This window comes from Podarcis melisellensis (assembly GCF_964234715.1).
Source record: "Podarcis melisellensis genome assembly, chromosome: 14".
NCBI classification, from domain to species: Eukaryota; Metazoa; Chordata; class Lepidosauria; order Squamata; family Lacertidae; genus Podarcis; species Podarcis melisellensis.
The window spans coordinates 5,151,102-5,165,784 of NC_138546.1; the positions used below are offsets into that span (position 1 = coordinate 5,151,102).

General features: G+C 48.0%; 1 protein-coding gene across 4 annotated transcripts in view; it reads left to right on the plus strand.

The window, feature by feature from the left end:
- Positions 1-359: 359 nt before the first annotated feature.
- The window catches only part of MPRIP (myosin phosphatase Rho interacting protein), a 153,998-nt gene continuing 139,674 nt past the window's right edge, over positions 360-14,683 (plus strand). For 2 of the 4 annotated variants that reach the window (XM_081889032.1, XM_081889031.1), the window contains exon 1: positions 360-1,720. In XM_081889032.1, the coding sequence (XP_081745158.1) occupies positions 1,601-1,720 (120 nt within the window). In that variant the 5' untranslated portion in view covers positions 360-1,600. The remainder of the gene's footprint in view (positions 1,721-14,683) is intronic. The other 2 variants (XM_081889036.1, XM_081889035.1) reach the window with 2 other exon arrangements.

A 14,683-nucleotide genomic window follows, 5' to 3' on the forward strand; every position in this document is an offset into this window, starting at 1 on the left:
AACAGCCCAGCCTCCAATCCCACCCCCATCTCCGCTTTTGGGTCGCATGCATTTTGCACATTGCGCACCAAAGACCCCTCCCTTCCCCCCTTTCCTCTCTCTGGATTGGGCAGCGTCTCCTTTTGTTAGCATCTACTCGCGACCTGCCATTGGACATCCCTCCACGTCAATTAAATGGGAAGAGGAGAAGGAGTGCCCCCTCCCCCTAAACCCGGAGAGCGCGTGAGGATTTCCTCCCCCGCTCCCCGCCCCCCTTTAAATTCCTCCTCTTCTTTTTTTTTTTTGCTTGCAAACATTTGGTGCAAAGAGGGGGAAAGGGGGGAAAAGCTGGGGGGAAAGAGACACAAGAGAGCGCATGCAAAATGTCCCCCTGCAAGCCCTAAAGCAGCAGCAGAAGAAGAATACAGGAGAAGAAAGGGGCGAGAGGAATCCAGGCGTTTCCTTCCCCCCCCTTCCTTCCTTCCCTCCCTCCCCCTTGGATGGGCAGCCCGAGAGCGGGAGGAGGCGGTGGCGGCTGGAGCGGCGAGAAGGCCTTTTGCAAGGCGCCGGGAGGACCGGGCTCCGTTCCGGATTGGTGCTGAGACCCGGCAGGATTCACCCCCCCCCCTGCCTCGCCGCCTCCCGGCGTTGGGGAGAAGTTGGATTATTTGGCGAGGGAGACGGGCGCCCTCCTCGTCTCGCTCTTTTTTCTGGGCTCAGCTGCTGTTTCGGGGTTTGGTTTTTTTTTTTGCAAAGGTTAACTTAAAAGGGGTAGAAATCACATTACATTCTGGATTTATCCCTCTGGATTAATTCCTCCTCCGGACGGTGGGGATGAAGCGGCGGCGGCAGCAGCAACATGGATCCCCTCGGGAAGCGGCGGTCGGCCCTTTGCAAGCGCGCTTCGGGATCCTGCGCGGAAATTGCGCCTGAGGACGCCGACCAGGAAAGGAGCAAGTTTACGCGCAAAGCTCTCCGCATCCCTCCTTCGAAAGCGCACCGCTGCTCCTCGCTCCTCTCCTCCGGGATCTGCCCACTTTCTGCTCCGTCGAAGGCCGACCTGCCCTGACAGCTGGGATTTTCTTTTTTTTCTCCTCCATCCGCTTTTCTCTCTCGCTCCCTCTTTTTTCTGGCAACCTCCTGGAGCCTCAGAGATCCAGATTTGGGGAGCTGTTCGGTTTGCAAGCCCCGATCTGCTTTATCTAGCCTGCTCCGGGGCCACATAATTTTTTCCTTCTTCTTCCCATTTCCTCCACGCCAGTTTTTGTTGTTGTTTCGTTTGCCTCTGGCGAAAAAATAAATAAAATCGGGATGTTCTTGCACGCCAGATTCTCTGTTGCTCCGGATTGCTCGCGAGGAGGTGTTTGTGGCCTAGCAGGCAGATGAAAGGGATTTGGCCCTGGTCAGTTTCCACTCTTGGTTTTTAAAAGGATCCTGCTTTTTTTATACATAGAGAAATATTTATACAAAGGAGAACGAAGCTTGCACATTGTGTGTTTTTGGGTCCCTCCCCTTTATTCCTCTTTTAAAATAGTGGACGAAAGTTGGGGAAAGGAGAAGCTCTGATTTCTGGCCTCGTTCTCGCCCTCCTGTTTTCCTTCTTCCCTGGGTAGACAACGCCATGTCTGCTAAAGATAACCCCTGCAGGAAATTTCAAGCTAACATTTTTAACAAGAGCAAATGCCAGAATTGTTTTAAGCCTCGCGAGTCGCACTTGCTCAACGATGAAGATCTGAACCAGGTGAGACGTGGGTTGAGAGAGGGCGTTTTGGTGTCAGGGGGTGGATTCTAAGCGCAATATTTGCAGTTATTCCTGTACTTGAAGGTGGCTCCTACTGAGTGCTGCTGCTGCTGCTGCTGCACACATTGTTAAACGACAGCAGTGGTACAGGCCTTGCCTGCCTGCCTGTTTATAATACTGAAGTACTGTAGTGGAAGAGGGAGGATGCAATTTGAAAAGGCCACTGGCCACAGTTGCTTTATTCTTTTGCAAACAGGAAAAGAATGTATCTCTGTCTTCTTTCCTCCCCTTTTGACTTTGACCAGAAGTGTGACCTCATAACCGTGACACACGCACAACAGAACCACTTTGTGATGTCAACACTTTCTGAATCATTTATGTAAAAAAAAAAAGAGAGATTATATTTTTTTATTTTCGGGGAGTGGAATCAAAACGGGTTTCTCTTGTCTTCCTAATCTATTAATCTTTCTGACTGGAATTGTTAGCCTGCAGAAGGGAATTTTAACATCTACGTGCCACCCATGCTAGGCCTCTGGATTGCTAACCAGGACACCAGCTCCTGCTGCAAACATTTCTCTCTCCCCCCCCCCCCCCGTCACCTTGAGGGTTAGAACCTTAAAATGTTTCCAAAAGCCTGTCTCCACCATATCAAAAGCAGGCAGAGCCGGGCGTCTTGGAGAGGCTATTTATTTTTTATTTTTTTAGGTAAACCCTTTGTAAATGTGCCCTTGCAATTTATTTATTTTTAAAAGTCGTGTAGGTGTAAATGGCAGAATCTGGGACCATTGAATTCAAGTGCGGTGCAGAAGCATGTCTTTAAAACACACCCTCCTGCTGTTCAGGCTGCTGTTGATAAACACGATATTCTGTATATGCACCCCATAAGTAGTGGCGGGAGGGGTGTGGGTGAAGCACATCCCTCCCTGGGCTGATGATCAAACAATCGGTTGCTTCTGTTCCCCCCCTCCCCCTCCTCATTCCACACTACTTCTGACATCCATGGTTACAATCCTATTATGGAAATGAGATCAGTCATATTGCAGAGCTGGGAGGGGGAGGGGCACAGAGAGAGAGAGAGAGAGAGAGAGAGAGAGAGAGAGAGAGAGAGAGAGATAATGTAATCTGGAAGCTAATATGGAAAAAATGTATTTCTCTGAGCAGCGTTGTACAAGTGCATAACTGATCAGAAGTGTTTGCACAAAGCCTGGAGGGGCTCAGGGTTTGGCCCGTGGTTCTTCAAGCAACAGCAGCTGCTTTCTGGTTCTTTGCAAGTTCTGCTTTTCTCTCCTTCTTGCTGCTTAGTGTGAATCATGGAGCAAATTTGTGATGTGGCTAATTTCTCTCTCTCTCCATCCATTAAAAAACAACAACAGAAGAAAGCCCGACAGATAAATAACTCTGCATTTGTTTTGCTGAAAAGGGGTATAGTTTCGCTCTCTTGTTCAAGGGAGGGAGTTTTACTTATATATTTATATCAAACTTATTTGTCACCTTTTTTTTGTAAACAAAGTGTAACTCAAAAGCATCTCATGACAATAAACACATTAGATCCAGCAAAAGACAGAGGGTGGGGAATCAAATGGGAACATTTTTTTAAAGGCAGGATTTGAACAACCTGCCTGCTTAAGTTCCTTGAGAGCCAGTGTGGTGTCGTGGTTAGACTAGACTAGGACCTGGGAGAGACCTGGGTTCGAATCCTCACCTGGTCCTGAAGCTCCCTGGGTGACCTCAGAAGCCAGTCACTGGGGAAGAAGTTGGGCTATGGGTGTGTTCAGTAAGTAAATACACATGTACCCTGCCTACTTCTTAAGATTAGGGTATTGCTTGGTAAGGTAGCAACCCTGGCCTGGGTCGCTCAGGTGAGATGATGAACAATGAATTAAATTTGCATGCTGCCCTGTACCTGCAGGTCTCAGGGCGGTTATGGTCACGCTGTTTCTGGAACTGCACCCCTTTGAATTTTGGGTTGGGGGCCTGCCACGTGGTTGAACGCATCTCTGTGCACCTCTCAATTGAAAAACCACCAAAGTAATGGACGTAGAATAAGAAGATCAGGTGTGTGTGTGTGTGTGTGTGTGCATGTGCACACGCACCAATCTGTTGGGTCCGGTGGGTGTGTTTGCACACCTGACACGCCAGCCCTTCCCACGCACCAGCCAAGCACACGTTCTGCTCTAGTGTGTTGACTACAATGGAATGCTTCGCTCCTGCCTCATTTCAGCAAGGCTGGGTGGGTGGCCCTGTGGGTACCGAGTAAAAGCCTCCATGGGCAGCTGTGCACCTGGGGGGGGCGTGTTGGTGAGTGCCAAGTGCCCTTTAAACTGCTGCATTTGGTGCAGGTTTATATATATGGGGGGGGAGCATTCAAGCGTGTGAACCGACTCCCCCCCCCCCGCCGATTCTGAAGTGGTACAGCCCTGACATAAGCGAGCCACCTCAACATCATCTGTCGAGTGTGAAAAGTAGGCCGTTTTTGTGTTTTTCTGGATGGTTTTTTGAAAAAAGAGTTCCTGCATTTTTGTGAATGCGCTTCGCTCAACTGAGAGCTCCTTAGGGACCCAGCTGGTTTGTTTCTGTTGCTTTCAGTGCCTGTTTTGTTTTGCTGATGATTACAGGACAAGGGATTGGTTTGGTTTGGGGGAAAACACACCCACCTAACGCATCGTAATTTACCATGCTACCTTGTTTTGAATCGGGACAATGTTCATCCTGTAGTCTGATGCCACAGTTAGCTGCAATATCAGCAGGTCTAGGTGCCTCTGGGGAGCCCCACAAACAGGGTGCGAAAGCAGCCGCCCCCTTTCTTCCTGTGTGGGGAGTGGGGCCCAGTGTCTTCCAGTTGCACTGGGGCTGCCGACTTCCATCAGCCCCAGTCAGCATAGGCCCGATGGTCAGGCCTGGTGGAAGCTGGAGCTCTGCAGCATCTTGAAGACCACAGGTTTCCCAGCTTGGGGCTGAATAAGCAAAACGGAGCCTCCCATTTTCCCAGGAGGGTGTTATGTGTGAATGCCATGCACTGGGAAGAAAGCTTTGCTGGCTGCGTTTCCATGGGGCATCTGGGTGGAAAAAGAAGGCTGGAACAGATGGGTAGCTCAGTTGGCAGAGCGTGGTGCTCTTAATCTCAGGGCTGTGGGTTCAAGCCCCTCGTTGCACAAAAGATTCCCACACTACATGGGGTCAGACTAGATGGCCCTTGTGGTTCCTTTCAATTCTACACGTCTGTGATTCTATCTTGGGTCTGTCTACTGAGGCGATTCCTTACGAACCTGAATGCAGAATTGCTTTTGAAATTCCAAGTGGCCCACATAAAAGATCAGGAAATGATGGTTTGGGAGCAGTTTAGCACAGAGTTCACATTCTACTTTTTCCTGCCCTGATTTCAGTTTTGTGAGTTGGCACTGACTGTGGCTGGCTGGTTCTGATGACCATGGGCCTCCTTGTTCACCTTTGTCAATCTGCAGGGTGTGTTTCTCCTGTTACCAAATTGGGAGCTGATCCCTAGAAATATCTGGCTGTGTGACAGGGCAGGTTATCCCTTCCCTGGTCAGAGGCCACAGACAACGTGCTCCTCACTGGTTGTAAGCTCAACTCTACAGCAAGGAGCCGCTGCTTGCTTGCCTTCCTGCACTTAATGGGCTGAGAGTTCTCTTGCATATTCCATTGCATAATCTCTGTGTGGGTTGCAGAAGATGGGCAGGTATTTCTGAACCTTGGTTGTTTAACCATAGCAACAGCTGAAAGGGCCTTAACCTAGGGTTACCAGATGTCCCCGGTTCCCAGGGACAGTCCCCAGATTTGCAAATCTGTCCCTGGACAAATTCCATCCCCGGAATGTCCCCAGATTTGCAAATCTGTCCCCGGAGCCAGCCTGGTAGTGCAGTTGGCTCTGGCTGGCTCCGGGCTGTTGACTGCCTCTGCCAAGGGGGAACCAGGGACGTCCGGTGGTACAGATCTCCTGCCCCCTTCCCCCTTTGTTTTGACTGATGGGGAGGCTTGGGAGTTGTGGGCGGGTGGCCGTTGCCCAGGAGGGGTACAAGGTGCACTGTTTCTCTGTGGGCAAGGTGCATAGCCCTTCTTTCGCACCTTGTGAAACATAAATGTGCAGTTTTTTAAAAAACTGGGCAACAGCGCGCCACCTGCCCATGACTCCTGAGCCTCCCCCGATCTCCTGCCCCCTTCCCCCTTTGGTTTGACAGATCGGGGGAGGATTGGGAGTCGTGGGAGGGCAGCCATTGCCCAGTTTTTTAAAAAACTGTGCATTTATGTTTCAGAGGGTGCGAAAGAAGGGCTTTGCACCTTTATACAATATGCATGTGTGCTTGGGCCCAGGGTCTTTTGCTTCACCATCCCCACTACTAACTCTCTGTTGCTACTCAGCTTCCAAAAAGAAAAAAAAGTGTCCCCGGATTCATTGGAAAAAACTGGTAACCATACCTTAATCTCTAAAGTTGAGCTTCTGAAATCAGTCTCATTGAGTTGGAAGGGGTTCCGAGGGTCATCTAGTCCCACCCCCTGCAATGCTTAGGTGAAAACTAGGAGCGAAAGCGGACTCTCTCTTCCTCTGATCATGAGTCTTTCCACTAGTAGGAGGTTGAAGGAACCTTTTGGTCTAACCCTAGGTGTGTTTTTGATTGCATTTATATCGTGCCTTTTTCTCCAAGAAGTTCAGGGTGGTGCATATAGTTCTCCCTATGTTATCCTTACAACAGCCCTGTGAGGTAGGTTAGGCTGAGAGACACAGTGATTGCCCCCCCCCAGGTCACCTAGCTAGCTTCGTGGCCAAGAAGGGATTTGAACCCTGGTCTCCCAACCCTCTGATGGCTGCAAAAGGCTTGCAGACCCAGTTCGGATCCTGCAGACAAATGCTTTGATTGAGCAGGTGGTTAATCTCAAAATTCTCCTCCTTAATCGGAAATTTGCGGCTCTCTACCCAGACTTCACCTCCACACCATGCATTTAAAAGCATGGCTCCCCTCCCTCCCCCAAAAAGAACCCTGCAGTTTACCTGCACAGAGCTACAATTCCCAGCACCCTTAAGAAACTACAGTTCTCACAATACTTGGTGGGGAGTCATGTGCTTTAAATTTTTGATATGGGTGTGTGACCAGAAATGCTTGTTTGCCCTGGGCTCTGGATGGTGGATGAAATAGTAAAAAATAATAATCTCAAAACGAAACATGTGGAGATTCCGCAAGTTTGAAGTATACTCATCTCTGGACTTGGCAAGTAGAGATTTTGTGACCTGCCAGGTCAAATGCAGTCTGCTCGTGGCATGATGGCAAACCATCTGGGGGTTTTGCCCGATCGTCAAATGCTTTGCAGGCTGCTGTTCAGTTTGGTTTGGCTGCAAAGTTTTTCCCATTTTGCTCCTTTGCTTCTTTGACTAAACCAGGGGTCAGCAACCTAAGGCCCATGGGCCGGAAGCAGCCCACAGAGGTCATTTGACCGGCCCACAAGCCGCCCCCAAACCAAGCCGCCTGCTGTGCTAAACCGGTGCAGCGCGGTGCGGGAACTCACTTCCGCAGTGCCAGAAATCGCGTCTGCGCAGATGCCAAAAATTGCAGGTGGGCACACTCAGGCACACGCGTGATCCGGCCCATGGAAGGATCTCTGCGGGACCAATCCTGCTCAGGCAAGATAAACCTTGCTGACCCCTGGACTAAGCCCTGCCTCTCACCTGCTTATTTGAAGAATTGAGCTACCAGTCGGACATCCATGTTGTCTGATGGAAGCAGGGGTGTTTGGAGGGGGTCAGATCACATGGTGACGAGAGCAAGTCAGCAGTAAATCACACAGAGCAGGATGGAGTTAACTCTTTGTTAGCAGAAACAGGATTGACACGAGGGTCAGGACAAATGAGTGCAGCAACTCGTCTCCAAAAGGCATTGCCCCCCCCCCCGAAGCAGTTGCTGAAAGTCTCTGCCTCCTCACAGCTGCCTAAGTCCCTTCCTCTTCAGGGTTTCCCCCAAGCAATCTGAGATTGCGCTTGCATGAAGCTAACTCCTCCGCAGCCCTTTTCATGCCTCTTCTGGTTCTGGGAGACAAGTGGGGAGGGGAGCTTGTTGCATGAAGGGGAGACACCCGTACCTCTTCACCATCCAGACTCCTCTCTGTCTCCTGGCCCCCCTCCTCTCCTGTCTCTTGAGTCTGGACTGCTCTCTGCCATAGACTCCCCCCGCTCACTAAGCCCTGTACCCTCTTCAGCTTCCAACACCTCCTCTTCCCATTCTTCTCCCTCTGACCCCTTGTTGTCATCCCACCACCAAATGCCTTGGTACTCAAATAACTTGGAACCCAAACACTGCAAACCCGGAAGTAAGTGTTCCGGTTTGTGAACATTTTTCGGAAGCCGAACGTGCTCCGTTTTGAGTGTTACCCTGAGGCCTGTCTGTTTTTGTATTCATTTTGCATTTTCGTTACTGTGTGGAACCCAGTTCAGCTACTGATTGATTGATTGTGTGACTGCAGTACATTGTTTATCGCTTTCATTTTATGGATCAGTGGTCTCGTTAGATAGTCAAATTCATGTTAAATTGCTGTTTTGGGGGTTGTTTTTAAAAGTCTGGAACGGATTAATCTATTTTGCATTACTTTTTTTTTGCACCTTGATTTTGGAATGCTTTGGTTTTGGAACAGATTAAGTTTGAGAACCAAGGTACCACTGTATAGGAGGTTTGTGAGTCCCACCTTTAAGCAGAGGGGTGTGTGATTGGTGAGTTGCAAATTGCACTGTCATGACTTAATCAGCACTTTTATTTATTTACTAGGGTTTGCGTCCAGGCTTGCTTCACTCTCTAACCTCCCTGCCATTAACCCACTTCCTTGCCACAGCCATTGAGGTTGTGCATCGCACCAACCCCTGTCCCAACTTCATGCAAATCCAGGATTGTGATGCAGCACTGCTCATCCTCCAATGGGGGCTGTGTGACGACAGCCTTCCGTTTTTATGCATATAGGAAGATACATGTAATTTTATGTCCTTCGTTACAGGGCCCCTGGAGCACATTACTATAATTAAAAAGCATAAACCATTCAGAAGGATTAGAAACACAACACATGGTTCAATAAAACCTTTCCCCCTTAAATACTTGTTTGTACAAAAAAAGGGGCTATTATACACTTCAAAGAAGTGTAAGCATTTACAAACACGAGTTTAAGCTCTAATGAAAGCCACAAATATAAAAATGTTTTGATATGGAAACAGAAATAAAAACCTAAATTAATGTCGCAGCGTAGGGAGAAAAACCTCAAGGTTTGATTTCATCTTGAAATTTGTTATCTGAAAAATTAATAAACAAAGACCATTTTCCCAGGCTATCTGTTCGTCTTCTTAAATGGCTTCCAGAAAAAATAAGCTGGTTTAATCAGCAATATAGTGTACCATGTTTTTCTTAACTGCTCTGTGATTGCAATGGTTTGTCTAGTTGCAGATTCTGTGATCTGTATAATCATTCCAGACAATTTCTATTTTTACATATCCCATAATAATTCCCCATCCCTGGCTGTTGACCGTATGGCCTGGCGCTGATGGAAGTTGGGAACCCAAGGACACCAGGAGGCTGCCATACATTGGCAACACAGGCATATCGCGGGCACCAGGTTGGGGAACGGTGGCGTGTTCTTGCTGGGCCCAGCGATCCGGCGAGCTCCATTCTTGGGTGCCAGGAGGAAAAGCATTATGGGAGAGATTTCTGGAGGAAGCACCAGCGTGTGGCAAGTTTCCAGATGTGTTGTGGCGCCCTTTCCTGCAAGGTCGGATCCTGCCAGAAAAGTAGTGCTGCTGCAATGCGAGCTCCTTGTGTTTGGGTGTTTTTTTGCAAAAGAGGATCGGCAGCATTTGCATACAATTTGAAACGCAACAGCTGGCAGCCTTTGATGTGTTCAAAGAGTTAGCGGTCAGATCAGATTGAACCCCAAGGGTTGGGCTTTGCTAAATCACACACTCTGTATTTCCTGTAGCCTGAGACCACAGAACTTGATAAGGCTTTTTTCTTCTCCGTTTCCTTAAAATATGCTTTTGCTGCAAGGAAAGGAAGCCCCGTAAGAAACCCGGGAGACCTGCCCCGGTTGCTGATTTGCTGTCCAGCCAAGCTCAAGGTGTTACTATTAGCATATACACTCATACCTCGGGTTACATTCGCTTCAGGTTGCGTTTTTTCGGGTTGCGGACCACTGAAACCCGGAAGTACTGGAATGGGTTACAGTGGTACCTCGGGTTAAGTACTTAATTCGTTCCGGAGGTCTGTACTTAACCTGAAACTGTTCTTAACCTGAAGCACCACTTTAGCTAATGGGGCCTGCTGCTGCCACCGCGCTGCCAGAACACAATTTCTGTTCTCATCCTGAAGCAAAGTTATTAACCTGAAGCACTATTTCTGGGTTAGCGGAGTCTGTAACCTGAAGCGTATATAACCTGAAGCGTCTGTAACCCGAGGTTCCACTGTACTTCCAGATTTTGGCGGTCGCGCATGTGTAGAAGTGCTAAATCACGCTTTGCACATGCTCAGAAGCGCCGAATCGCAACCCGCACATGCACAGACATGCCACTATGGGTTGCGAATGCTGCGGGATGTGAACGTTTATTCCGCACGGATCACGTTTGCAACCTGAGCGTCCACTGTAAAGCTCTGAACAGTTTACCTGCAAGATCATTTTGCCCCATATATGCCTGCTTGTCTGCTTTGATCTGCAGAGATCTCCCTGTGCCACTTTATACTTGTTTCGTATTTGCAGGAAATCAATCTTTTAGTGAGGCAGCAGCTACACTTTGGAACTCACTGCCTGTTGACATCAGGTGCCTTCGCTGCACTCTCTTTGGTTCCAGCTGAAAACATTTTCGTTTAGCCAAGGCTCTGAATCTCAGGGTTGTGGGTTCGAATCCCGTGTTGGGCGAAATATTCCTGGGGGGTTGGACTAGATGATCGCCGTGGTTCCTCCCAACTCTACAGTCTCCCTAGAAATGTAGAATGTTGATGTATGTTTTAATGTTCTCAGTTCATCGCTGATTTTGATTTTTCTCAGTGTTTTAAATACAGTGGTACCTCGGGTTACATACGCTTCAGGTTACAAGACTCCTCTAACCCAGAAATAGTACCTCGGGTTAAGAACTTTGCTTCAGGATGAGAACAGAAATCACGTGGTGGCAGTGCGGCAGCAGTGGGAGGCCCCATTAGATAAAGTGGTGCTTCAGGTTAAGAACAGTTTCAGGTTAAGAACAGACCCCCAGAACGAATTAAGTACTTAACCTGAGTACCACTGTAGTTGTTTTCAACTGTTTTTACTGATTTTTTTTTCTAAACCACATTGAGGGTTTGGTGTGGGTTTTTTAAAAATTTACAATCAAGTGGTGCACGAATCTTATGAAATAAAACAAATAAAAATAAATTGTAGAGTTGGGAGGGACCATGAGGGTCATGTAGTCTAGCTGCCTGCGATGCAGGAATCTTTCCCCCCCAAAAAGCACACAAAACACCAAATATTATTGCTATTACCACTACTAAAATAATACAATCACCAGCCTTTCTGCTCCAAAGTGTCATTATGTCATTTTACCCTTGTAAACATCTTCTGAAGGATGTTAGGCTAGGAGAAAATCACCAGTTCAAAGCCACGTTCCTGACTTGAATCAGAACTTGAACTCAGATCTTCCCAGGCCAAGAATGCCGCTCTGTAGGATGCCGTGTGTGTGTGTACAGAAGAGAGTCTCAATGGCTTTAGTCATCCCTGTATTTCAACTTTCCCCAAGTTGATGTCCTCCAGAAGTTGAATTTCCTTTCATGCCAGCCCCTGGCCGGCATGACTAGTGGTCAGGGTTCAGGGGGTTGTAGCCCAGCAAAATTTGAAGGCCACAGGTTAACCTGGACCCAAGATAAGCAAAAGCAAGCTCAGTTAGAAGAAATGGGTGTGTTATGGTTTGCTAGCAACTTTGTAATGCATAGGATTCTGTAGTCCAGTTTGGTTTGGTTTTCGCGTTTTCCCCCATCTCAAAAGAGCCACACAACAGGTTTATTTTAATTATCGCTGGAATACTTGAACGTGCTTTTTTTCCCCTTTGATGTGTAATCTTGTGTTGGTGCAAGAGGCTGAGGATGATTGATAGTAATTTTTACCCTGCTGTTTCTGTTCATAAACACTCAGAGGGGGCTGAACAAACAACAGCAGAGCAGGTTAGAAATGCGGGGAGAAAATGGTAGCAGAACAATAAAATCCCAGTGTTTCACAACTCGAGGGCAGAGCAGGTTTTAAAAATAGCCGAGCATCAAATGTTAAGAGTGTCGCTGGAATTTTTTTTAATGCATAAAAGCTGGTCCCCATGGAAAGAGTACTCAAAATCTTGCTGACACCACCAAAAAGACCAGGGATTTGAACCCAAGACCTTCTGCACGTAAGGCGGGTGGATGTTGTGCCACTGAACTGCGGCCCTTTCTCCAGAGGCGCTGGCCTGCCTTAGAGGGGTGTCTGCAAGCATTTGCACGCACACAAATAGTTCACGTGAAGCACGGAAGTGTTGCATGCATGCTGAGTTGTTGCTGTGTCCACTTCTGAGTTTTGCACTTGTAATGATATGGGGAAATCTGAGGGCCGTGAAGATGATCAGACTGGCTGGGCTGTGCCAAATTTATGTATATAAGCTACACAAGCTATAGCTTAGGGCCCCACTCTCTTGGGGGCCCCCAAAAAAATTAAAGGGGGAAAAAACCAGGATGTACATTTCCAAAACATAAGATAAAAAACAAATAAAATAAAACCTACGTACAGCAACAGTGTTTTGTGTTGTGTGGGCTCCTATGATATAAGTCATGGGCCCCGCCTGCTAGCCTGCTCCCTCAAATATCGTTGGTTTGCTCATTTCTATATACAGTCATACCTCTTGTTAGGTTTGCTTCACGATACTTTTTTTCAGGTTGCATCCCGGGTTTCACCACTTGCGCATGCGTAGACGCACAAAATGATGTCACGTGCATGCGCAGAAGCGGTGAATCGCAACCCGCTCATGCGCAGACGTGGGTTGCGTTCCTTTCAGGTTGCGAACAGGGCTCCAGAACGGATCCCGTTCACAACCAGAGGTACCACTGTATAGGGTGCCTCCATTCTGCATGGACTGGTTGCATGGCAACATGTGCAAATGGCTTTAGATACCTATTAGGCCCGTAAATTACCATGGCCAAACTTGGCCCTCCAGCTGTTTTGGGACTACAATTCCCATAATCCCTGACCACTGGCCCTGTTAGCTAGGGATGATGGGAGTTGTAGTCCCAAAACAGCTGGAGGGTCAAGTTTGGCCATGCCTGCCATATAGCATATATTCAACACACAAAAACAGCGACCATTTGTTGTTGACAAAGAACAGCTAGACATATAAAGAGCCCCATTACCTTCAGTAGCTTAGGGCCTCACCAAACCTCAATCCGGCCCTGGCCGTGGGCCTGATCCAACAGGCTCTTCTTACGTGGCCAAATTCTCTTTCCGCAAAAGATGCTTTGTAGCAGAGTTGGGTCTCCGGTTGTGGAGTTTCCTTTGCATCCAGCAAACTGTCTCTTGAGATTCCTGCATTTCAGGGGGTTAGACTAGACGACCCTCGGGGATCCCATTCGACTGCAATTCTATGAGTCTATGAGCAGCAGAGGTTGGACATAGCTTGCTATATTTAGTAGAGAAGACTGGGGGACTGGACAGGTTAGAACAGGCACCCCCAAACTCAGACCTCCAGATGTTTTGGGACTACAACTCCCATCATCCCTAGCTAACAAGACCAGGGGTCAGGGATGATGGGAATTGTAGTCCCAAAACAGCTGAGTTTGGGGATGCCTGGATTAGAATTTTTCTAAAATACCCGAAAGGTTGTCACGCAGAAAATGTGAATTCCGTGCTTATGCATGGTCAGAGGCATCAATGCTTCTGAATACTGTTTGCTGGAAGCTACAGGAGGGGAGATTGCCGTTGCTAAAAACATTGTATTTCACCTATGTTTTTTATTTGTGTAAGCCGCCTTGATTCCCCCATCTGGGACATAAATAAATATAAGAAGAATAATACAATAAATTGGAAAACGTGTGCGTCATTGGGCTGTTGGCACCAATCCTGTCTGTGGCTTGTGAGCAGGCCTCTTCAACGGATAAGAGACTCCTGCCGTCATGAGGACTAGCACCATGGTTGAGACTGTGTGTAACCCTCTACCTTCCACGGAGTGGGGGTCACTGTGCAGGATGTCAGTGTGGGAAGCAGTAGCTTGTGGGTCCTAAATTTAAATATTTTCCAAGAATCCCACTTTGAGTTCACAGGGCATTTTGGATGATAATGGAAGAAGGAGATAAAAGTGAGTCACATGATAAATAACGGCGGACTTCCAGACAAAGAGAGCTCGGCAGACAAAACTTTGACCGCACTGTAAATGGAGGATTATTCTGTGCAAACTGTAAACAAAGCTTCACAATTCGTAACGGAGTCCTTACAAAGGCGCTTTTGTTGGGAAAGGGTGTTTTTTATGGCATAATAGGTAATGCAATGGGTTTCCCAACAAAAGAGACATGTTGCCCAGGTCTGGAGTGACAGTTCAGAGCTGTGGCTTTGCGGAATCTGCCATTCTCCCCGGCCTCAACTTTCCCATCTGCGGGATGGGCGTAATAATGCTGGCCCACCTTACAGGGCTGCCGCAAATTCGGAGATATTGAGCATGGTAGGAGAGGCTGTTGCCTGGTGGTGGAAAGGATGTTTTGCAGGCATAGGATCTCTGGGTCACACGCAGCATCACTGGGGAAGGACTCATATCTGATACCCTGGCGATAGGGCTGCCAGTCAGTGGAGGGGATGAATGGCCGAATGGTCTTCCTATGAGACATTTGCTAGGAAGGAACTATCATGTGACCTTGATCTTGGAACCTTTGCACAGATCTGATTCACACATGCTGTTGTCTGGTTACCTGGAGTCAGAGCTGGTGTAGGTTTCCTTTTGGTCAGCCTTGT